This window comes from Pithys albifrons, chromosome 5, assembly GCF_047495875.1.
Source record: "Pithys albifrons albifrons isolate INPA30051 chromosome 5, PitAlb_v1, whole genome shotgun sequence".
Classification (NCBI taxonomy): Eukaryota; Metazoa; Chordata; class Aves; order Passeriformes; family Thamnophilidae; genus Pithys; species Pithys albifrons.
This window is the reverse complement of record NC_092462.1, coordinates 9411074-9436529: the sequence shown is the minus strand read 5'-3', so window position 1 is coordinate 9436529 and position 25456 is coordinate 9411074. Positions and strand designations below refer to the sequence as shown.

Here is a 25456-nt window from a genome sequence, read left to right as displayed (position 1 = left end):
GACACAGAAAGAGTCACTGCACCCAGTTTGTGGCTCCATAGTCCTTTTCCGCAACATCCTGGGCTGCATCAAAAAAGTTGTTACCATCAGGTTGAGGAAGGCGATTCTCCCTGTGTGCTCTGCCCTTGTGAAGATCCCACCGGGAGTGCTGTGCACAGGTCTGGAGTCCTCAGCACAAGAGACATGGGAACCTTCCAGGGGGAGGGCCATGATGATGATCAGAGAAAAGGGGCACTTCTCCTGTGAAGGCTGAGAGCTGGGGCTGTTCAGCCTGGAGGGGAAAAAACATGAGAGACTTAGAGCACCTCCAGTACCTAAAGGGGGCTTATAAATGAGGGAGGGTGACTTTTTACACTGGCAGATAGTCATAGGATAAGGGGGGCTAGTTTTAAACTGTAAGAGAAGAGCTATAAATTAGATGTTAAGAAGAGATTCTTTGCTCAGGGGGTACTGAAGCACTGGAGCAGGATACCTAGGAAGTTGTGGATGCCCCATCCCTAGAGGTGTTCAAAGCCAGGTTGGACAGGACCCTGAGCAACCTGATCTAGTGTGTGACATGCCTCCTAACAATGGGTATGAAAGTAGATGATCTTGAATCACAGAATTAAGAATCATTTCATTTGGAGGAGACCTCCAAGATCATCAAGTCCAGCCTTTGACCAATCCCCACCCTGTCAGCTAGACCATAGCACCAAGTGCCACGTCCATTAAAGTCACTTCCAAGCCAAGGAATTCAGTCATTGACCCGATGAGTCAAGTTAGGGAACTAACCTGGCAGGAAACTACCTTTTCTCTCCTAGATTTTTGCAAGGGCAATTCCCTGAGCCAGCTCCTCTGGGCCACAGGACTGTTAGTGGCAGGAGGAAGGTGGCAGCAGGACCATACAGTCTGGAGCAGGCAGAGCATCCTAGTGGCTGTCAGCTGCTGGGGAGCCATGGCCATAAACTCTGACCTTAGTCCAGTATTAACTGGTGAGTTAGGATTTTAACTGAGATCCTTTAAATGGATTGGAAACTTTCATGGGGTGGGTTGTGATAAGAATCAGAAAGTGGAGAGTGCAACCCTTTGAGACTTAAATTACCCTGTTACCAGTAACACTGTGCTTTGGGGAGAAAGTGTCTGGTGTTGAAGTAGTGTAAGGATATACCAGTCAGTATTGTCAACTGCCACTGATTTCTAGTGTTAATGTAGTATTTTTGTGGGTTTTGTTAAAAATGCACATATGTATTTCTTGTTTTGGAAATTATTCTAATTACTCTTTTGGCAGTTTGACATCCTTCTGTGTATGTTGGATGCAACATCATTTACATTGTCTCTGGCTTGCTTTCCAAACACAGATCCCAAAGCCAAAGATTCCTGCTACAGGAAATACAAGTGCATTGATAGCTGAAGTTGTGTGTCCTTACGTAGAAGTCATTTGTTTCTTCTAACTTTATGCTGAAATGTTTAAGCTGTTCCATCCCATGTTCCTGGACAGAAGTTGTGAGTTTACCATTTCCCACCCTGCTCCTTGTAGTGCTCAGAGGATAATAATCAGATATTTTAGGTAGGACACTTGCCTCTCGAGAAAGGGAAGCCCTTAGTGTGTAAATGTGAAGTTGTTACTGACTCTGTGAAACATTCAGAGGTTCTTGCTTATAACCCTGGTGAAGGGTTCTATGAGCTGTATGGCTGCAGGTACAGCAGTGCTGTTTAGAGCCTGCTTTTATTATGCCTATTACATGTAAAAACTTTCCTATTGTATCTTTGTATCTCTTGCATTTAAAAAATCCAGTGCAGAGGTGCTTTTCCCTCCCTGTAGAAAGTGTTCTAGACAGAGAATACTCGGAAAGTAAGAGTGAGCTTTTACTTTTTCTATATGGTGGCTTTTTGTTTTTCCTTTCAGATTTCCTTTTTAGTTATTTTCAAGTTTTATGTTCCTGTCTTCTGGACCCTCCTTTACCCTGCACTTTAAACCTAGACATAACTAGTTAGTATTACTAATTCTTACAGGAGCCCTTATTAAAGATTTTGATGAAGTAGTTAAAATACTAGTTAGGTTCATTTCTTTCTTTGGCCTGTGATTTCTGCTTTTTAGCATCATGGAGTTGGGAAATCGGCATAAGAGCATTATCATTCATCTAAAAACTGGAGTTGTTTTTTTTTTTGCTTTCAAAGAGATTCCAGTGTTAATTTTCTGAACTGTTTGCAAAGCTGCATAATATTTCAATTTATTCTGTTTGGTTTATTTTAAATTTACTGCCAAATGGAATGTTCATAAAATGCAAAATCATACAGTGTAATGTCTCTGTAAATTCTCTTGGCATACTCAAATCTAAATTACTTTAAACAACTCTATTTGATTGCTGTTTTCAAAAAGAACTGAATAATTACTGAGCTGAATTCCAACAATATACACAGATTTGCTGGAAAGAAGAGTAGATAAAGCTTATGTTTACATGACTTAGATAGTAAATGGTTTTCCTATACAATTTGCAACTAGTGATTTTAATTTCATGTTAATAAGATGCAGGGAAATGTGCTGAAGGGACGGTGCTTTGCTGCTTTTGTCACAGTTTGATCAAACTGATTTTGTCAGCACTGGAGCATAACCCTTGCCACATCAGTCTGAGTGCTCATTAGGCAGCCGATTTGTCTGAATCCTCATTAAATTGATTAACTCATTTCCTTATGGAGGATGACATGTTATGTGGTACAGGAATGGTGGGTAGAGACTGGAATCAAGACTCACGTTGAACTTGCTTGGTATTCAGTTGTTCATTTGTTTCTTCAATAAATTGCTGCACTGGAGTAGCAGAGCATCAGTGATTTACATGTTGCAGGAGTGTGGCATCAGCTGAAGGGCTGAACTTCAATTGTGCAAACTTGCCCTTCTGCTGGTAAACTACAGACAGCAATTTAGAAGCTTCTTAGGTTTGTAGCTTGCTCTAACTCCCTCTTCATTTCACTTGGGCACTAGGCTTGCTCATAAGAACCTAAAAGGCTTTCGCAAACATCTGTTTTAATGTAAATTAAATAATGAAGAGGAAACAAGTAGAAAACCCCTTCACTTAGACATTCAGAAAAGGAAGATGGTATTAAGTGAGGATACTTAAAGCAGTTTTCTGAAAGATAGCTTTCACAGAAATGGTCAAAATGGAAAAAAGAATTAGATCATATTCTAAGTACGTGCAATTTAGACATTTGTTTGATATGCTTCTGATATTTAAGGTGCTACCTGGAAGGGCTGACTGTGTACAGATCATGCTGAAATTTGAGTTTTGGATGCCAAGTATAGTTTTGGTGTTCATATGTGAAAGTAGAAAAGAAAGTTTAAGCATGCAGGTTTTAGCAAATAATAACGTTTTTTTGTCAAACTCAGTGACTCTGCAGTGAGTGGATGACAAGTGTAATAACTCATGCCTATATTTTTGAGTCGAGATTGACTGCAACTTGGGATAGCTCAAAAAGGAGCGGATTACTTTAAACTTTGTGAAGATAAAGAAGCCTGGATTCCACAGGTGTTCCTGGCAAAGTGTTTTGTGGGGTTGTGTTGAGTGAGGAATGAGTCAGACTAAAACAATTCCATCTCCCTCACCTCTGCATGATTTTCCTTCTGCCCATCCTAAGTTACGTTCTGTTTGAATCACTTGCCAAACTCCAGCTTTGTTGGTCTGAGAAAGGAGGAATTGGGGTAGCATAGGAAGGGGCTGAGGATGAATAAGAGAAGGTGCAACATTAGCAGGGCAGTCGCCTGCAGAAATCCTACAGGTTGAATGGAAGATGGTAGAGCAGGAGAGAGAAAACAGTGTTTAAAGGGCTGGAGAAATAAGAGAAACTTTTAATGAACAAGAGAGCTAGAAAGAAGGAGCTGTAAAAATTATTTTACTTCTTATTATAAATTAATTAGAGCTGTGTTTGTGCTTCGCTTTAGTGTAAAAACATAGTTATAATTTCATTTTTTTCAAATCAGTACCGTAGATATGTAATGTAACCTTAACTGTTGCAAGTTTTTAGGGTAGTAAAAATGACTGTCTCCCCAGTTCAATCTTCTTTGAATAAAGTTAGCATCTGTGATATTCTTAGGCTTCTTGTAAGCTTAACACTAAGTTTCTGTAGAGTTGAGATGAGGCAAAGCATGGGAAAATACCCTTTTACTGTAATGGTTGCACAATATTTGTAGTTGCATTTGTTTCATTGATATGCAGTTTTAGTTGACTGAGGAGCCAGTCAAACTAGGCTTGTTTCACTGAGAGGGTGACCAATGTGCAGAAAATCTTGCATCCTTTCTGCAAAAGAGATTACTGTCACTGAATTAAACAGAGCTAGAATTTCACCCATCCTTCTATTTTTTGGAAGAAACAGCATCAAATATTTGGGAACTTCCTTATACTAGATAGGCTTTTTCACAATGCTATTTTAGTTTATTAAGGTACGGCTGCATTTGGAATGCTGGGGAGGGTTTACAGAAACAAGTTCTGTGACTCTTACTTCAATTAGTGTTTCTGTAGAATCACTTTTAGGGTCATAGAATAGTTGCAAAGTGCATATGGAACACAGATAATATTCAATCAGGAAAGTGGTGATCAGAGTTAATTTACTGGGCTCTAAATTTTTCTACATCCCCCTCTTTTCCCTCTCACTTGCTCTGACAGTTATAGACTGTTTCTCTAATAGGGCTTGCATTTGAAGATAAGCCTGCATGTAAACAAATTAACTTTTCTTAAATGGGGAGCCATTTCATCTGCAATAATGTACCAATTCATAAACTATCAGAAGCATATTTAAAAAAAAAAGATAAATGACCCATTGTATAACACTTACTGTTAGGCAGACTAGATGTCCCTGTGTTCTGGGAGATAAGGCTCTTGTATTATTACACCCTAATAAAATGAGTTAATGTTTTAGTATCAGAGATAAAAGGACAGTTGGATATATTTAATAACCAAACTGAGAAACACTTAATTTTAGTTGTCTGTAGCAATATAACACAAATTCCCCTGTAAAACAAATTGCACTTTTGGAATATACTTTAATGTGCATTCGACAAAGGAGAAAATGAGGTGATTGAAGTTCAATTTGTAGCATGTTATTAACCATTTCCGCTTGACTAGATGCGTAAAAGGATAATGGATGAGGGTTTTATTATTGCCTTTCTGCTAAAATGAAGTGGTGTAAAAGATAAGGTGATGAGATTAATGAACATAAGGAAAAGGCGTAATCAATCAAACTCCAACAGGGTGATGAGATGACAGTACTTAAGATTTGCAAGGATACGTGTTTGAAAAAGTGAATTTTATCAACACCAACATTTTGTTTGGGTGGAATGCTGAGAAGCACATACTTGCCAATTTTGGTTATTTTTTGGTAAGTTAAAATATACTGTATATTCAAAGCTTAAGTAATTAATGTAACAAATTAAAGTTGCAAAGTCTGTTTTTAAATTTAAAATCCGCATTAAAAAACCCCCATATAGTTATTAAATGAGGACAAGCCAATACAAGTTTTGTCAAGCAGGAACGATGTTTTATTGGTCAGTTTTTCAGTTTTTCATTGGTTGGACACTTTTTGATGTCTCTAGATGAGTTATTTTTAGTCTGTACTACTGCCTCAAGTTTTGCTTCTGAGTCATCTCAGTAGCCCATTCTCATGTTCTCAAGGAAAAGTGGGGAATGTTTTCCTTGCCCTCTAGTAAGTGCTCAAAAATTAAACTCCACAAGATTTCAACTTCTAGCTCCTCAAACAGAAAATTGATTATCTTGTAGTGATAAACCTGCAGAAGTTTCTAGCTATAAATGTGTTCATCTTTGTAGGGTGGGATATTTTTTAATTTCAGCTCTCAAATCTTCTTTCCTCTGACACGTCTTAAAATTATTACCTCTTTGAATATCTGTATTGCTAACATATTATGGAAAGAATTGATTAGAGGCATTTTTGATTTTTACTGATCCCAGACTCTTAAAATTACTTGTAAATACTCCAGCTGCAGTATCTCATAGAGAAAACTCTGAAGGTAGGTCTTCTATCTTAAATTAAATTTTTCTTTTCCTTTTCATGAAAGAAGATTGAGTTCTGCACCAAATCACTTAAGAACTGAAAATGCCTCTGCAAAATCAATTTTTCTCATGCCTTCAGTTTTCTGCTCTTTTGAAAAAGTATTTACCTCTTACAAAGTGTGGAGCTGACTGGTAAGGGAGCAGCTTCCAGTTAGGGTTTTTTCCCCACTTAAAGGATTTAAGAAGAAGGGCTCCCACATCATTCTTTCCAATGTGGTTCATTTGCTTGATAAAAGCTGCCTATGAAAGTGCTGCCTTAAGTTAGTTTTGTAATGTGCACAAGCAGGATAAATTGTTGTATTTTTTCAAGGAACTTCTTGGCAGCCCTTTGGGAAGGATGAATAGGATATTGCCATGAGGTTAGGCTTGTCTAAAAAGAAGCAGTGTAAAATACTTTTCCCTTTTGACTTCATCATTTATGAAAAACTGGCTGGAACTGGGGCTTTGTGAGTACTCCCACATTAGACTTGATTTTTTCTGGCTCTTAGGAGAACTTCCAGTTGTGCAAAGCAGCATCGTGGGTTTGCAAGATAAATGCATAACACAGCCCAGATTACAGTTCTTCACAAGAGCTGATATTTCCACATGGACTTACTGCCCTCTCTCCTGCTGTCATCTGCAGAATTCTTTGATAGACTTATTTTTTATTGGGCCCTCAGGAACAGCAAGTTTTAGATTTAATACCCCAGGGGGAATGGCAAGGCAAATCACGTTGCTGGATCAATTGTTCAGCCATCCCCAGACTGCTGTCTGTGTATCTGTTACACTTGAGTCACATTTTCAAGCCTTTCTTATCAATCATTTGGACTAGAAATGCAGTTTAATATTCTGTTGTGTTTTTTAACTGAAATTAGGGTTATGGTCTTGTTCTGTTACCCCAGAATCATAGATTTGATTGTAGACCTCACATTAGCTACATCCATGGCTTGCTTAATCTTGGAAAAAGGTCTTTGCTTGCAAGAATGCTTTAAAGCTGAATTGAAATTGCTTTATTTTAGCATCTACTAAGATGAATATCAACAGTTATTGTATAAAACCTCCTCTTCACATGGCTTTTTGTTCTTTACAAACATGGAGTAAGTTTTAATTGGGCAAATTGTTTCTTTGGCTGATCTTAAGAGATTCTCCCTTGTAGTCACAGGCCATAGCAAAACCTTGGTTACTGACTGATTGCAGTCAGTTCCTTTACCTGACAAATTAATCTACTTTTACAGGAATATAAGGCAAATAATAAGAACACAGATACAGAACATAAGGTGGATCTCTGTTATAAAAGGTGCATGAAGGAGACATGTCCTTTTATAACTGGGAACAATTCCTTTGTGTATTGTCGTATCTGTATTCCACTTTGCTTTGCAGGAAATGAACTTGCAGTGAGTGAAGTGCTTGAGCATGAAGGGCTTGTTGGCAGAACTTTGCTATCTTCTGTCCCAACTTCTGAGAGCAAGAGGGGAAAATTATCTAGCAGTAGGTACTGTACAGTCCCGATCTGTGGGGCAGCATCCCAAACGAATCAGGTGTATGTGGTGACACAGCAGCCCTTGCTGCTGCTCCAGTGCCTTCCAAGGGGATTTGGGTCCTGCAGCATTCCAGGGTCTCTGCAGCACAAAGGTGGCATTAAGCCATTTGTGCATTCCCATCCCTTTGCAGGCAGCACCTTCTGTGCCATATCTCTCCCAAAACATAACACAGAATCTTTTAATGTAAACTGCTGCTTTGGCAGCTCTGGAGTCTTACTCTGCCTTCAAGAAGCACATCTGTTCTTCTGAGTATGGGCTTGGTTCCCATTAATGAGCTGATCAGATGCAGTCTTTCTTGATGACTGGTATTGCAGCTTCCTGCCAGATGTGTGGGGGAGTTTTTGTTATTGTTTTGTTTCTGATGAAGGGATGTGAAGGTCAGCTTACTGGTCGTTGATTAAAAAAAAAGAAATTCTTCTTTTCTGGCATTGAAACTTCTTTTTTCATTGCCCATTTGCTTTCTTCTCCTCCTCCTGCAAGATGGGATGAAAGCAGCAGACACTGGACTAGTGCCAGTATTGCAGGTGCCTCAGTTGCCTCCTTTCTGGCTTGTACTTGCTCCTTCCACTGGAAGAGACCTTTGCTGGATACACAGAGGAGCAGCCCATGGGAGAAGTCATATCCTGACAGTGGTAAGATAGGCAGGTGCAGGGCATAGCAACGGAAATCTGACATGTCTGTGCTCCTTTGCTGTTCAAAAGAGGAATTTGAAGAGACATTTACAACAAACATGAGCCTTATTTTTCTAAAACATGGGCTCCCCAGGGCAGTGGTCACAGCACCAAGCCTGCCAGAGGTTAAGAAATGTTTGGACAGTGCTCTCAGGCACATGGTGTAACTCCTGGGGATGTCCTGTGTGAGGCCAGGAGATGGATGGACTTCAGTGGTGCTTGTTAGTCCTTTCCAACTCAGAATAGTCCATGATTCTAAGAAGAAAAACCAATGGCTAAATATCTTTAGGAGACACCAATACAAAAATAACATTGCTTTCTGTGCCCTGCTTTTGAGACACATGCTCCTGTTTCTTACCTTTCACCATTCCTGATTATCCTGCTATGGATATGACCTGCTGTGAGTCGTTAGTTTGGCAATTTTCCTAGTTTTCTGACTATGTACTTCTTAGGGATCAACCATTGTAGTCTGATGAAGATTATCCCCAGAGGCTTGTCATCATTCGGGATTCTATAAAAGAAGAGAGACCAATCAGAACTTTAAACTTAATAAAACAACCCAGATCCACAATATGGTAATACCTTCTTGGCATTTAAAAAAAAAGAAGTCTTTTGAACAAAGCTTTTTAGGGCTTGTTTTGAAATCCTTTTTTTTTTTTAATTGCAACTGGGTTATGTCATGACATGGCTTTGAGCCATTAGTAAAAGCAAGATGAGCAAAGCACAACAGCATAATCTGTTCAAAATTAGAAAGGAACAAATTCCTCTGCTAAGTGCTGCAATTTTAATTGTTGCAAGTTTGTCACCTATTAGAAGATGCTTTTGATATACAAGCACAAAACCCATTTTTCCCCCCAGAGTTAAGAAAAGAGGGGCCTTGCTCAAAGAGTCTTAGACCTGATGGTTTAGGAGGGAATAAGGAGACATTAATTCCCACAAATCAGTTTTGATTGAAAAACAGGCTTATACATGAAGCAAATTGGTACCCTTCATTATGTAAAATCTTCCCAGGAAGAAACCTGGTTGTGAAACCTTGTACTGGAGGATCCAGACACAAAATAGTTAAAAACAGTTCTTGCTGGTATTTTTAAGATTACTTATAACTCACTTATTTCAGAGGCATGTACCTGGGTGTCTTCTTTATAAATTGCAACTGAATGTGTCCTATGTTGTCTTACTTCCATTAGGAAGCTTTATGTGTTTAAAATTTGGATCGTGGTCATACCTCCTAAAGAACATAATTCTGTTCTTTGCTTAATGCAAAATGCTTGGCAATACCAAGTTCTAGGTATACCAAAATCCTTTGAGATTGACTTCTAAAAGAGTTCCTGGTTTATGACCTCATTTACAATCTGAATTTGTATTTCCTTTTTTGTTGATGATAAACTAATTGATCAAGTTTTCACAAAGTGAAAATCTGGAGCATCTAAAGGTTTCTGTCCTTTTTCTTTTAGTTTTCTTGAAGGTAAGTTAAGTAATGAGGCAGCATCATTTATGCTGATACAAAGTTATGCTGCCAGCACCAAAATAAGAGATTTGTGAGAGATTTTTTGAAGTGGTCTGGACTCCTGGGTTGCATGGGTAAAGTGGGGTTCTCCCAAATTCTGCTCACACAGAGTCAAGAGTATGGAATGCATCACTGCACCATTCATTACTGCAGAGTCTTAAAACTAACCATGCTTTATTTTAGCATTTTTGGTGCAGATTTCACAACCAGCTTCTTTTGACAGCTTCTGCAGAGTGAGAAATCTTTTAATGGTGTTTTGCTCAGTGATGCTTAAGCTCTTTTCTCGAGCCTTTGCAGGTGATGTCATTTTTGCAATGTGGACAAAATGAAATGAAAACAAGCTTTTTTTAGTATTTGCTCTGTGTCTGTTTAACTGATGGAATCCATTGACATGTGAGATCATGAAGTTGTATGATTTAATGCAGTTCACAGAGACTATTCTGAGTTATTTCTATGGGATTGAAAGATTGTTACTTATGATTTGTTACCTGCATCCTTTTACATAGCAGGTATATAAAGTCTGTGTAGGTATAAGGTATTTGCTGTAGCAAATACCATAACCAGGTAACCCAGAGAGGAAAAATTGTTGCTGTTCTTCTTTATTATGTGTATCAATTATAAATGCTGCCATCAATAAGTAGAAGTTGTATTAAGGAACTTTGAGGTTAATGCATGTTCTGTTTCCTTGGTGTTCTTCATATCATTTAAATGTGTGTGGTGGGGTTTTTGCAACACTGTTTTTCAAGTAAGTTATGAATGAAATAAAACTTAGTGAGGCAACTGAAAAGAGGATGATTGGCCAGAGAGCTGCTTCTCTAAAATACCATGTGAAAAAAAAAAGCCCAGACATGATTTTCTATTTTCTTACATGCTTTTTGTTGCTTGCATGTGTTGCAGGGTTTGCCGGCTGGGTTGTAGCCACAGTGCTTGCTTAGTTGTCAGATATGTTATGGGAGATTTCTTTAGAAAGTCTGCCCTTGGTATTCTGTTCCTGGTAATAAATTATTGCAAATTCTTACTTTGTAGCATTGTGCATGTCTGGAATTGATAGTTATAATTTGCATACGAGTTTATTGGAAATGCACCGAGATTTGTTTCACGTGTGTCAGTGAACAGAACTTGTTCATTGCTATTTACTTGGCCTGGTCTTGTGGTGGGCACAAGAGCTGAATTAACCACCATTTTAGAGCGTCTGAGAGGAATAATTTTAAGTTGTTGCAGTTGATTTCTAATAAAAAACTGTCCCAGGTGATGTAAACATCTCTAAATATCTCTATGAGCCTTTTGTATCTACAGTTTGATGAGCAGATCCAACAAACTCTTAAATCAGAATCTCACTAAATCAAGACATCAGTTCCCTCCTACAGGAATCTGTGAATTCCTCCAATTCTGTCTCCTATTTATCATAAATAAGCCTGCTGTTGTATTTTCCAAAGAAAGGCATAACTTTACATCATTAACCTTGGAGGGCTTGGACAGTCACCCAAACCTATATTAATTTTCTTATTGTTGAACTTCACCTAGGCTGCATAATTTAACTTGCACACCTGTCTTTAGCAATCAGATCTTCTTCCTGTTCTTTGAGTTGATTAAATGTAGTCTGATAGTGGTAATGAACTCTTGCTAAGAGTCAACAGAGTTAATCAAAAAGGAAAAATAATGTTTATGAATTACTGGATCCAATAGAGGAGAGCAAGAGAGCTGGTACGAAGGTTGGTAACATTGTGTGCAGATTTATAAGTCTCTGTGAGGTGTTTCAAAACACAGAGTCAAATCAGAAAAGTTTGGAATACAATTTTTTTTCCAAGTTAGATTGTGATAATCAGGGAGAAAGTTACCTGTAGTTAGTAGATCATGTTCAGAAAATCTGCATTGCATACATTTTGCACTTTGAAATACATCTTTAGTGGCAGGATAAAGAGAGAATGTATAATTGTATATTCCTCTATTTGTATGATCTGGGAAGTATTTTCATGTCATCACATGGGTACTGCTCTGTGCTCTGTGACAGTTAGACTTTCTTTATTTCCAAACTCATGGTGGTTTTGTTTATTGTGTGCATAGAAGTTCTTTCAAAGCTGAATAGATCTCAAAATGAAACTGAATCCTGACTGAAGATTAAACTATTTACAGGTCCAAAGACCTTAAGGTACTTGAGGCCAATATAAACAGTATACTGTGAAATAGGAATTTCAGTTTGTGGTAAATGTCTGTCCCCAGCAGCTTCAGATAAAATAATTTTATCCTTCTAGAGCACATCAGTTTGCCAGTCAGTGGTTCATGTATCAAAGAGCATTCTGTGAAAATATCAATATCATTGGTTAATATAAATGAAATTAATTTTTAAAGCTGGGCTAAAGGTTGACATCTGAAAAATTGCATTACTTTGCAGAAGAGAAATTTCTGTCTTCCAGTGAAATTTCAGGTCATAAGGGCAAGTAATTTTCACAATCTTCAATGGGAACCAGTGAAATATGAACTTCATTGTCACCTAGCCCCAAAGCGATAAGATAAAATGAGCTGATACATCATTTGCTGTGGTTTTATCATCTCCTTCAGTAATTGGAAGAGAAAACATAAGAGTCCTTTGCCACCCCCCTCCCCAATCCCTTCACCACCCACACCCAGGCATGAACCATTTTGCTCGGATCGATACAAAGGTCACCAAGTATTTATTTATTTATTTAAATTTCTTACGCTGGGTAAAACTGTCTAGTGGAACATTAAAGTAATGAATATGTTTAATTGAGTTTGTCACCCATGAAAATGCTGAACAGGGTTGTCTGGCAGACTGTGCATGCTCACAGGGGGGACTGGATGCCTCATTTGCCTGGGGATTTCTGTGCCTGATTGAGTAAATACTGAGATTTAAAACAAATGTCTCATTTGTTGTTCTTTGAGAAATCAAAAATAAATGATAAACACTGTGATTTATTTAAGGGCATGTTGTTATTTAAAATGATTATTAATCTGATCTGATTCCCTGTTAGTTCGGTTGCACTTGGACATATTTAAACAAAGAGCAGAGTAAGACCCTTTCCCTGGTGAATCCTGAAGCCAAGAGCTAAACAGCACCTGGACAACAGAATCCAAGGATCCTCAGTTGTGAGGCTGAGATTATGGTGGAAATCCAAGTGCTTTGGGAACTGAGAGGGCTGTAATTCTGCCTTGAACAAAAATGGCCCCAGATGACAGGGAATGCTGCTAGAAGAATGTATTTATGAATTTTACCTCTCCACTGCAGTCAAATTAAACTGTAAATTAAATGTTTTAGTTTCTATTTGGTGCTTTGTTGTTTGCTTTTTTTCTCTTTGTCTGACATCATAATTTTTGTTTGAAATTATACAAATGTGCATCAGCTTTTTAAATAAGCTATTTAGTTTTTATTTTACTTGTGGCAGTTAAATTGGCTGGCACATTAAAGTAATATAATTATTCAATTACGGTTTCAGTTCTATAACCCATTTGCAGACTTAATTACTTCTAGCCTATTCACATTTTCAAGATCAATAGTACTTTCCTCCAAAATGAAATAAAATATACGATAGCTAATTGGCTTTCTTAGAAGGTAAAGCAAAATATTCATTTAGTCTTCAGTAAAATATTACTTTTCTAACTCAGAAGGCAGCTGTAGTGATGGTCTCTCTTAACTATCACATCAAATCTTTTACAATAGACATTGTTTATGATCAGCATTCAGGGAGGTTTTTGAAGAAAAGGTAGGGTGGGGGCATTTGTTTTAAAAACTTAAAAATGACAGAATAGCTTCTAAGTGAGCATTTTAATGTGTGGAAATTAGCTGATATATAACTGTGAATCGTGAGGACTTATTTCTGTATTATCTCAATTCCTGTTGAGCACTGTGCTACCTGAGCTTTCACACAGCTCTCATTTCACAATCTCCTCCTCCTCCAACTGGAATTTGGAGCTGGCCTCATCTTTCCTTACTGGTTTCTTGGGGAGTTTCTTCCAGCTGTGCAATGTCAGGACCTGCAGCATGAGCACTGATTACAGGTTTAGAGCTTCATTTCTAATACTTGAAGTAAAGAAGGGACTTCATGCAGGGCTGGAAGTGATTTTGTATCTTTACTGGTGTTGTCATGATGTCTGTTCATCTGGTGTTGCCAAAGCCTAATCACAGAATAGTTTGTCTGATGAGATTTTTGGAACCGTAGAACTTTACAATTCTCTCATTTGTTTATGTGTTTTTAAATGAAATGTTACACCATATAAGTTGTCTTGACTCCTGTGAGGTTTCCTTGAAACAAATGAAATGTGCAGGAGATTAATCTTCAGTCTCAAAGATTGAATGAATTGAAATTCTGTGAATACTTTTTCATGTGGGAGCAGTACTACTTGTGGAGATTAAATTAGATTGTACACCCTCATTAGTCTCTGCTCCACAAGTTGTTCCAAAACCGGTGGTGGCAAAAGGCAGCAATGAGTTGTTTTTGAACAAAACGTATAGTACCCTAACATGAAGAAGAGCTGTTCTTAAATTCCAAAGCAGAGTTCTGAGTTGTGTGGCTCATGGCTGAAAACAGGAAAATGCAAAGATAGTTTTGAAAGTTGTAATTCTGATATTAGCTGCGATAACAGTGATTTTAAAAAAGAAATAAATTAAAAATTCCCCTTGCCAGAATAAAAATGCTGAATTGTAATTTGAAGAGCGAGTCCTTTTCTGCAACTAGGGAGGTTCTGTTACTAAAATCAGATACTTGGTAGGGAGTAAAAGGTTGTGTTGGATTTTCATGAGCAGTGCTTCATAGCACACATGAAAGCAAAGTGTTTGTGTCCTGGACCTTTCATCTGCTGCGGGAGGTGTGATGAGCAGGGAGCGGGCAGTGCTGCGGTTTCCATGGCAACTGGTTCATCGGCGGGCTAGACCTCTGTCTAGGGTGCTGTCAGTGTGCCTGGAGTTTCAGAGAACAGTGTCCCAAAGAAGGGCTGCTTCCACCTAATCCAGTTTTAATTGAACTCCAGAGACTTTGAAGTGAAGCTGCAGAGCAGGCAGACACCGCTCCGACCCGGAATGAAGGGCTCGCTCCGCTCGGCCTCAGCTGCTTCTCCTTCCTGACAACTTGTGTTAATGAGGGTTCAGAGAATTATTGTAGCGGTGCCTGGTGCTGCTCCTGCTGTAAATCCTGGTGTGGGGAATCCAGTAGCATCACTGTGGCTGTGCAAGGTACACGGGGCAAACCATCTCTGCCGTGTCCAACTGCGTGCTTGTCCTTCCAGTTCTGGGGACGTTTCATGCTTGGGGTTCCCCCTCTCACAAACAGTGCTCACTTCACAGGCTAAAAGTAATGTTCAACCTGCTGATGTTCCTCACATCATCCACAGAGCAGGGGTTTGAATTTGCCGCGTGCAGGCTGATGGTGGCAATCAGGCTGTGCTGGGTTAATGGTAACTGCAGAAAAGCAGAGGTTGCCACGTTGCTGTCTCCTCACAAAAACAATAATTGAAATTATAAGCTCCGATTTCAGGATTGTAAGAAGGAGGAATACCAGCAAAAGCACTCGGAGAGTTTCGTGCACAAGCACTGCAACTTTGTCTCCTCTGTTCCCTCTTTTGATGTTGTGCTTAAAGGATATTTCTATGCGTGTGCCAAAAGCCGACTGCGGTGGATCTGAATAGCACCCTGGAATTACACAAATCTGCCAATTAGTGTGGATGGGTTATGGATGTGGAATGGAAAGTGTCAGCGGGGCCCAAGTCTGTTCCCAAGTTCCAGAAATGTTTATCAGCCACTGACAATCTCAGGTTCTTTTATCACATTTCTGGAGTTTTCTGCCAGAATAATTATTTGTTTTTTTTCCTTCTCTTTCTGTGTGTGTGTGCTGGGAGAGAGGTTGACTGAGGCACTTGTATTGAGGTGAAGATGAGGGATTAAGTAAAAAGAAAGAAGGTATGGGAGATGATTTGCTTTGTATGTTCTGATCTTCTCTGCCGCCTGCTTTTGTTTTGTCAGACTTGTTTGCTTTTAATTCACAAAGGTGGTACAGTATTTTTTACTATATTGTGTAGTACTTTTATAATGGTGCATCTGCTTTCTGTGCTACAGAATGCAGGTTTCATTTGTGAATATTTGCTACATGTGAGGCAAAATCCTCCTTTGTTAAAACTCTGTAAACAAATGATTGGTTTCATTAACAGTCTTTGTTGTTAAGAGCTTGAATTTCACTTTTTCTCTTTTATGCACAGTGTATCTCTCAAGTGAAATTGTGGTAAGAGTGATGTTAACAAAGATTGTTTCTGGATCTTTTTTTCTGTGATGGGTTGCTGTTAAGTGCTTTTGTGTTTGCTAAAATTGGCAAATCTCAGATTTTTGTTCACTTATGGTTTGTTAATCTGAGGTAGAGAAGTGTCCAGTCTCTCTGTCCCTTAACACTTACATAATTAAGCTTTGAAATGAAAAGGAAAAAGTGAAGCAACAAAGAAACAAAGTGGTTGAGGACTGCAAATGGGATTAGTTTGAATTGTGAAGGCAGACTAAGCATCTGTGTCTGTCAGATGGGATGACAGGAATTGTAACAAGTTACTTTGACAACCGCTTACTCCATAGAGAGATTATGCTGAGTTCATTTGCAGGTTTGTGTTTAACCTTAGCTGACAAAATGATACTTAACCTCTTATACAGCCAACCTTTCTAGTTCCAGAATTAATGAATATTGCCTTAACGATAAACCTAAGGCACATTTTTTAATTTAAAGACGTTTTTTCTTGCTTATTTGTCACAGGCCTGTTATGCTGAAGTCAGTGCAGATACATCTAATACATTTCTGAATGTGTTTTTATGCTGTGCTGAAGTGCCAAACATTTCTGAAACCCTAAAACTCTTTGGGAAAACAGGCAGTTGTCTTTAAAGGAAAAAGTAGAAGCAAATTTTTTGAATACTTGACACGAGCAGTTTACTTTAGGAATACGAAAAATCCATTATAGGTTCATAGCATGATTTGAAATTTAAGCATATTTTAATTTTGCTTGTAGTTGGGATCAAAGAGTTTCTCTTTGATGAGGTATTACCTATAAAGCCAACAGATTTAAAACATTCTCTGTGTCTCTTTCTACTAGATTCTGGCATATACAGAAGGACTCCATGGCAAATGGCTCTTCTCTGAGATTCGATCCATCTTTTCCCGACGTTACCTTTTGCAGAATACAGCCCTGGAAATATTCATGGCAAACAGAGGTACAGTGAGCTTGAAGGAATGACAAGTGGGATTTGGGGCCTTGTGCATTCTGATTGGGTGTTTAGTTACATCTGTTTTGATATGGATTTGTGTAAATAGAAGAAGGGCTTGGATTAAATGTCCCGGTATTTAAATTAGTCTATTTTTGTGATTTAGTTTTTTCCTTTCAATTTTTTTTCCAATGAGGAATTATGATCAAGCATGAAAACTGTGCACTAGCAATGCCTCACTTTCATTTATGCCCTCATGTTTATTTGACATTCTCTGAAAACTCCTGCTTAAGGCATTCCTACCTCTGATCTCTTGTGCATGGAAGATTTTTGTGTCCGGTTGGAGGGTTAATAGTTATTAGTTGTACACACCAAGAGCAGCACAGTGAAAAAACTTCACTACTGGATTAGACCAGTCACTGATATGCTTTCATGCTTTCTTTCTTGTAATAATTTCTCCCAGTTAGACCCGAGTGCAACTCCGAGAAGTAAATATGGATTTACCTTGTTTACAAACTTTTTTTTCCACCCTTCCCTTTCTTCAGTTTTGTTTTCGGACACACAATACACTGTGACAAGTCACTCAAAATACAGTGCATTGAGACCTGGAGAGCTTTCTTCTGCCTTTTTCTCCCCCTACATTTTATTTTAAACCATGATGTCTTTGCAGTTTAGGCTATTCTTCAGGTACTTTTAATGCTTTTATGCTGGTATGAAACTCTGAAAACTTTATACAGGGACACCAAACAAATTAGGTCTTAAGGTAATGCTTTTAAAATGTATGACATTGTTTTAGTAATGATATGGAACACTGTCCTGAAACTGTAAATGTTTCATAGGATAACATGATTTGTGCCATTGATATATTAGTCAAAAAGTTCTTATGAAAGCTTAAAATGGTGTCTAGTCTTGAATGTTGCTGGTAAACACCAGGCAGAGAGTGTTGTTGTGCTTATTGTCCAACAGAATATTAATCATATGCATAAACACTTCCCTGTTTTGGAGCCTGTGGTTGTACTCTGCAAAGTAAGAAATGTCCACTTGTGATACACAATTAGATTGTTATTTAGGTTTTAGGTTGCTGCTTCACTAGTGTCAGTCAAATGTTTCAAACAAAGTATCAAGGTAATACTTTGAAGGCTATGTCTAGAAAATATCTGGAAAGTAAATTAGGAAATGTGTGATCCAATTGATATATAGACTTTTAAAATCAGTTTTAGACAGTCAATCTGTGCATATTGTTTTAACTTCTATCCAGAAGGGAAAACAAATGTAAACCTCCTAAGATTTGTAATAGTGACAACTTCTGTTGAAATTTCTGGTAGTGGTAAAATAAAAGCAGTTCAGAAAAGTATAAAAAAATAAATCTATAGTAACCTGAAGGAAATGTGTCTCATCTTTTGCCTGTTTAAAAGAAAGCTCAGGGTTAAATTTTATTGTGTGAGAAAGCCTAAAATAAAAGGTGTAAAAGCATGCTATATTTCAACTCTTGTGTTCACAGTGGGTGTCATGTTCAACTTCCCTGACCAGGCAACAGTGAAGAAAGTGGTCAACTGTCTGCCCCGGGTCGGTATTGGTACTATCTTTGGACTGCCCCAGACCAGGTATTTTACAATCTGAGTTAATTTTATCTGTCACTTCTAAGAGTTCTTTCTTTTCATCAAAACAGCCTGCGTGGTTTGAAGCTTTTAGCACCTGCTGGTTTTACAGAGCAGGCACATCCTCAGCCTATCACTCCTGCATGCTGTTTGCAATGTGTTTATGCAATAAAAACTTTGGGATTTGAGATTTTTTTGTGTCATTTCTGTCTGTTTGGCAATGATACCCAATCATTTGTCCTCCTATAGGAAAAGAGGTTTGTTCATACTTCCCAACTCACAAAAATTTAAAGCTGGTTGTAGGACTGATCAGCTTCTATGGCAGCGTTCAAATACATTAGATGGACTGTAACAGCCCTGAATCCTCTGCAGTATTTAAACATAAATGAAAATAGTTGTTCCTCATCAGAAGGATTTTGTAGTGATGTGTAGAACGATATAAGCTGAACAGCATGTGAGTGACTGATCTGCTGTGCTTGGCTTTAGCTCTGGAGGACACTGTTCAACTTTTACATAGTGAGAAGTGTGTATTCCCACCCCAGGCTGTGTGTTTGGTTCCTGAAACTGAACAATATGATTCAGTTTGCTACATCTTTTTTAGCAGAGGGTGAGAGCTTGATTCCCAGCCATGCTCTGGGTGAAACACAGCAACACAGTTTAATGTTCCCTAAGGCTGGTAGGAAGTTTTGGAGCTATGCCCCATCTCTAGCTGGATTGGCTACTTCTTGTATTCTAATGAATTACAGGCTGTTATAAGTAGATTCATTTCCAAATATTTATAATCAGCAGCAACCCTTAAGGAGTATCTTGATCATTGTTACTTTAAATTTTAATTTTCAATATATGTCTGTACATAGCAATGAGATTAAATAGTTGGGGATGTTTTCTGTTGTGTTTTCTAGTTTAGCTTTTTTTGTCTAGTCCAGAAAAAAAGTCTCCTGAATTGCAATTATAGCCACTGTGTAAGAACTTCAGGATTTCTATTTACAGAAACAATTTATGTGTGAAAATTTTTAAATGTACATTAAAGTATGGACACATTTGCTTAAAAATTCACATTCATTTATACTGATCAATTTGTTTACAACATAATGCAGTTTATTTTAAAAAAATCAGTTACAATAACTGTTTCTTTGAATTGTTTACCAATATTTGTAAAAACGTGTTAACTGAAACTGTATATAGATTCTCCCCCCTGCCCCAAGTGATGTGGATTTGGTGTTTACAGATGTTTTTGTTACGAACAAAACAGTTTTGGGAATTTTATGATAAGCTCTTCTCTGTTTGATTTATTGCTCCAAGGAATGACTCTACAGTCTTCTTTCACAAACATTAGGAAATCTGGCATCAAATTCTAAAAGTTTGAGCTATTTATGACTAACTCCCCAACACTGCCCAGAATCTAAATCTCAAGAGGATGGACTTCATGATGAAGTTTTATCATCTTATCATTGTTTTCCTTCGTTCGTTCTTGAGGGATTTAAAAATCTATCCTAAAAGATTAATTTATTCTTATATGAAATTTTAAAAGTATTGTGATTTTCTCATTTTAATGGTCCTCCATCTCTCTAAATTTTTAGTAACAGATTTCTGTAATACATCAAGCTGTCCTGGAGCAGCTGAATTTGCACAGCTGTAAAGGTTTCTGTTTGAAATCTTTCAACTCTTGACATACCCCGCTGTCAGATGTTCTTTTATTCTTATTAGATTATAAAACTTTAAAAATGAACTGCAAGTATCCAAGTAGCAGTTTGATCTCCAGAGAAATGTAGCACAGACCCAGTAATAAGAATATGTACAGTCACCACTAAAATTCAGATGTGTAAAAAGGAAGAGCCACCAGGTTTTCTCATTATTTTCTTCCAATTTTCCTTTTGTTTCAGGCGAATTTCTTTGGCGAGTCCACGGCAGATTTTCAAAGCTTCCAACATGACCCAGCGATGGCAACACCGAGAAATTTCCAACTTTGAATACCTGATGTTTCTAAACACTATAGCAGGTATTGCTAATGACTATACATCCAAATTACTGCAATTACATAGAAGAGGAGTTAATTGTTGCACAGTCTCAACAGACATGGGGCATAACTAGTTTCTGCTCTTTTAATGAATATTTTTTTCTATGTATGATATTCCTCTAAAGAACTTCACAAAACTACTCCTAAATCTACTTTATTCATAATTATGTATTATATATATATGTTTATGAAAGACTAGAGAGCCATTCATAATGCTGTACTGAACTGCACTTAAAATAAATGTCTGAGGTCAGAATATCAGAATGCTGTGGAAGGATGGGCTCTGCCTATACTGTCAGCTATTTAGGAGAGTCTCAGAAACAGTAATTTCTTTATCTTTAGTATTCTAATATTCATAGCTGGTATCCTCCCTGAATAAGGGAGCAGGTGCAACAAGTTCTGTGTAGGGCTGGGAAATCTCAGTGAGGGAGCAGAATGTTCCTGGAGCCAGGAAATCGTACAGTTCCAAGATGTGTGGTTGGCCATGGAAAAGAGTGCAGCACCTGGATCAGCAGTGCTGCTGTGCTGGGGCACCATTCATGCATTCCCAAATCCTCATTTGTGGCCATGTGTTTCTGTCCTAACCACTCATTCTGTAAATGCTGAGCTGTATTTCATTGGACCCATCTTACCTCATTAGCTTCTAACCAGCTTGACTTGAGTTTAGTAAATGGAGGCTGATTGTTGGGTCTCGGGACCTCTCTTTTATTTTCCAACTTACTTTATTCTCTGAGCAGCTTGGAAAATTTCTCGATTTTCAGCTCTTTTCCATGGTATTGACAGTGTTGAAAGGTCTGTTAATTCCCTTTCAGCCTTGGCTCTTGCTAACACGATTGATATAACAAATGCCTCTGCTCACACTAATTACATTTTATACAAATGGTCAGTTTTGCTGGTTTCTGTAATCAGTCATTAAGTCAGAGATGGCAGGATGCTGGCAGATTTTTCACAAGTAGGGGTTGATCTGCTTGCCTCTTTACTGCTCCAGCTGAATGAGGCAAATCATGGCACTGTTTTCTGTGCCTCTAATGAATAATCCTTTTCAGCTTTAATGTATTATTGAAATAATAAATTGAATTCCTATCTAATTGGTGCTTGAGGTTAAAAGAAACAAAAAGATAACATTATGGAAAAAGGGAAGGTTGAGTTGGCCATGATAGGGAGTTAAAAGAAATAGATAGTTATCCCAGTGTCATGTAAGTAGCTTTAATCCTGAATAAGAGATAATATGCAACACAGCCAACCAATTAGGGAAAGGAAGGATCTGACTTTACCATTTAAAAATTCTGCAAACCAGGATGGAAAAATACTGAATGCTGTAAGAAAACTGGAAGAAGGAAAACCTTAGGTGGAGGTTTAGAAAATGTTTTCTGACAACTTTATAGATTGAATTGTAAAATAATACTCCTGGGGAAGAAGTTGAAACCTGTCCCTTGGAGACTTGTAAGACCAGGGTGCAGAAAATCTCAAGAACATACTGACTGAAGATGATACGAAGGAATGACCTTCTACAACAATATCATAAAAAGACACAAGATCCATGTAAAAATCTTGCATTTTAAAACTAGAAACCAGCTATGTGGTGTATGTGTGTGTATATGATATACCTTTATCCTAATTGAATATTTTGTTTTTAATGGAAGAAGGGTATTGTTCCCAGCTTAGATGCATGAAGGTGTAGACATGAACCTGCATCCAGAGCAGATTTTCTGTTTTGCTAAATGTTGGCATGTCCTTGAATGGACAACAGGCAAGGAAGAATTGCCCTCAAAGTGCCTTCTCTAGAGGAAATGATTATTAATTGAATAATTTCTCTGTCTAAAATACTAAGCTGCTTCATTCTGCTTTCATGTATTGTATTTAATACAGTATTTAAAAATATTGCTCTATTAGTATCAACAAAAGTCATTATCCCTCCATTTTTTGCAATGTTTCACTTTAAAGAAACAGAAGGCAAGATGACAGAAACAACCAGAGGAGAAATGCATGGAAAATGAATGGATTTAACTGTCAGTCTTACTGTATGCAAAAGAGTTTACAATTAAAGTGAAATGGGCTGCAATGTTTTAAATTAAACACTAGCAATTTGTGAACTTTTTCATTATCCTTTCAATAAAGCAAAGTAGAATATTGAAATGACAGAAGAACTGAAATAAATTGCAGTTCTTTCTCAGAGCTCATAAAATTATATTGTAGCATCTTTAGAGCTTGGTATTTTAGTTAAATATAACTCTTTATTCACAGTGGTTGGTTTTTTTTCATTTTGTTATTTGTCAGGTCGAACTTACAATGATTTAAATCAGTACCCTGTCTTCCCTTGGGTTATCACCAACTATGAATCAGAGGAGCTGGACCTTACTCTTCCCAGCAACTTCAGGGATTTGTCAAAGGTATTTGTCATCAAATAATTTATTTATATATTTATCATAGTAACCTGCAGTCTTGTAAAGGCTTTCTACCGTGTTTGATACATTAATGTTAAAGGCACAACATAGAATCCCAGAGCTGGTTAGATTTTCATCTCAAATTTTAATGAAGTTAGGAATGCTGATGTTGCTGAAGATTAAAAATTAGCTTTTTTCTGGTTTCTCTGATGAGAATTGTGCTTTTTTTAGCAGCAAAGCTAAATAATAATAATAATAATAATAATAATAATAATAATAATAATAATAATAATAATAATAATAATAATAATAATAATAATAATAATAATAAATGATAATAATAATAATGTATTTTAGGTACTTTTAATTCATTGCCTGTATTCCAATAGGAAGAAAGTGTATTTTTGACCCTTCAGGTATGCTCAAGCAGTACTGCTGCCCTTTGTCAGACAGACATTATCAAGTGTTCCCAACTTTTCCAAACATCTCCTTTCAGGCAGAGTAGCTTTATGGGTTTGTATCAGCACCTGCCCCCCATACACAGACATATTGCAGCCTGTTTGTAGAATGGGATTATTTTCTCTCAGTGGTCTCCAAGAAAGGAGTATTTCATTTAAAAAAGTAGAAGCATCTCATTTTCTCTACAAAAACTGGGTGCACTGATCATCAAACAGGATATTTTGCTAAAATTTTACAGGAAATAGCTTGTTTATTACAAAAGTCTTCCATACAAATTGCTAATTTGATTGGAAAAAAATCCTTTAAGTATGGCAGCTTTGAAAGTTTTTCAGCAATTGATTAAGCTAAACACAGGTCTGTGAAAAATCTCCAGAAAACTTTTTTATTGTTGATTTGTTATTTTAACCTTTAAAAAGGTACTGTGTAGTCACCAAATATATATATACATGTATATATGTGTATGTATATTTGAATACTATACCATACCTTTTGTATGTGTATATTTATGTAGAGGAATAATGTTCTTAAGTCCAGAGATTCTGAGGTACTACCCTTGTAACATTTTCTAATGGTGTTATTAATTTGAATAAGTCATTAAGTGTGTGCTTTCTCCGAATGTCTGACTGACACAGATCCATATTCTTGGGTAAACCTGCACATATTTTATATTTCAACAAATCTTTCAAAGGTGAACAGTATTTTAAAACAATGGTTTTCTTTTGTGATCTAATCAATGCTTTTTTAACAATCCCCAGGCAAATATCTGAAGGCAATTGGCAACTAAAAATACCTATCACCAACCAAGTTGTGAATTGTACTTAAGTGAAAAATGAAAACTTAAAAGTAACATCAGCTCTGTGTAGCTTGAATGAGTACATAAATTAAATGTACTAATAATTAGTAAGTTCCTTGGTCATGAGATAATTTGTACAACCTCATTTTCCACTAGCTTTTGTTAAATGCCACTTCTTCATATATCATGTCATTGCTAAAATAGTTCAAGACAAAAAAAAAAAAGAAGGATTCTCTGCCTGCTGTAGTTCCGAGGTGTCTCCTTTTAATTGCATTTTCATTTTTAAAGAGTCAGTTCAGTCAGCACTGTAGTCCTACTTTTCTTTCTCCACCCTGGAATAGAACAAAGTGCAGTGTAGAGCATTTTCCCCTCGTTGTACAGAATCACAGAATTTGTAGAATATTCTGAGTTGGGAGGATTTTAAGTTAGGTACTGCACTTGCCTCCTTTAAGAAATTGGATCACAAACCTGCTCTATTTCTGTGTGGTTTTTTTAATTAACAGTGATTAATTAGGATTAACAGTGATTAATTAGCAATTAACAGTGGTTAATAAGGATATCTTTGCTCATGAAAGTAATCTTTGAGGAGAATTAGTGTACTTTCATCTGAGGAAATCTTCCCACTGCTGTTGATGAGAGAGGTCATTACTTGGGCATGTTGCCAAGTGGACTTTCCTTAGATTGTATCTGTATCTACATATACCTTCTTAATAATTTGTTTGAAAACTGTGATCCTAAGACAGCAAATAATTACTGCAATATTGGATGTCAGTCATACTGTATTTTGAGTAGAAATAGTTCCATTAATATTATTTAGGCCTATAACGTGATATTCTTGGTGGCTTTTAATCTAACAGGGAATTGTCAGAGAATTGTCCCTCGTTAGGGAGTAGTAAATATTTATACAGATATTTAGCATGGATTTTCCAGCAGGTTCTGTTAAATGTTATTGATCAGACAGTGTGTCTTGGTCTCTGAAGATGTAACTGCTGTTGTGGGTAAATGTCAGCCCTTCCCGTATACACAGTGCAAGTCTTTGTGCCACACCTGTCCCAGATACAGCAGGTTTAGTTTTGGTTACTCTTCTGGCATTTCTAGCAGTAGCAACTCTGTGTAGTTTAAAGGTTTATCTTTATGTCAGATGATGAGGTTGTGACAAGTATGTGAAAGACCTTGCTAATATTCAGCTATGAAAATTTGTGACTGTCATACAGATTGTGATATTTTCATTGTAGCACTGTTATCTTGGGGGTAAAGCTTCCAAATGAGTAATAATTATGTGTTATAGC

At 37.3% G+C, this 25456-nt stretch overlaps 1 protein-coding gene across 4 annotated transcripts in view; it reads left to right on the top strand.

Moving 5' to 3' along the window:
* The window catches only part of LRBA (LPS responsive beige-like anchor protein), a 396467-nt gene that overhangs the window by 255004 nt on the left and 116007 nt on the right, over positions 1-25456 (top strand). For all 4 annotated transcript variants that reach the window (XM_071555647.1, XM_071555648.1, XM_071555646.1 and 1 more), the window contains 4 exons: positions 16808-16925; positions 18418-18520; positions 20398-20513; positions 22809-22921. In XM_071555647.1, the coding sequence (XP_071411748.1) occupies positions 16808-16925; positions 18418-18520; positions 20398-20513; positions 22809-22921 (450 nt within the window). The remainder of the gene's footprint in view (positions 1-16807; positions 16926-18417; positions 18521-20397; positions 20514-22808; positions 22922-25456) is intronic.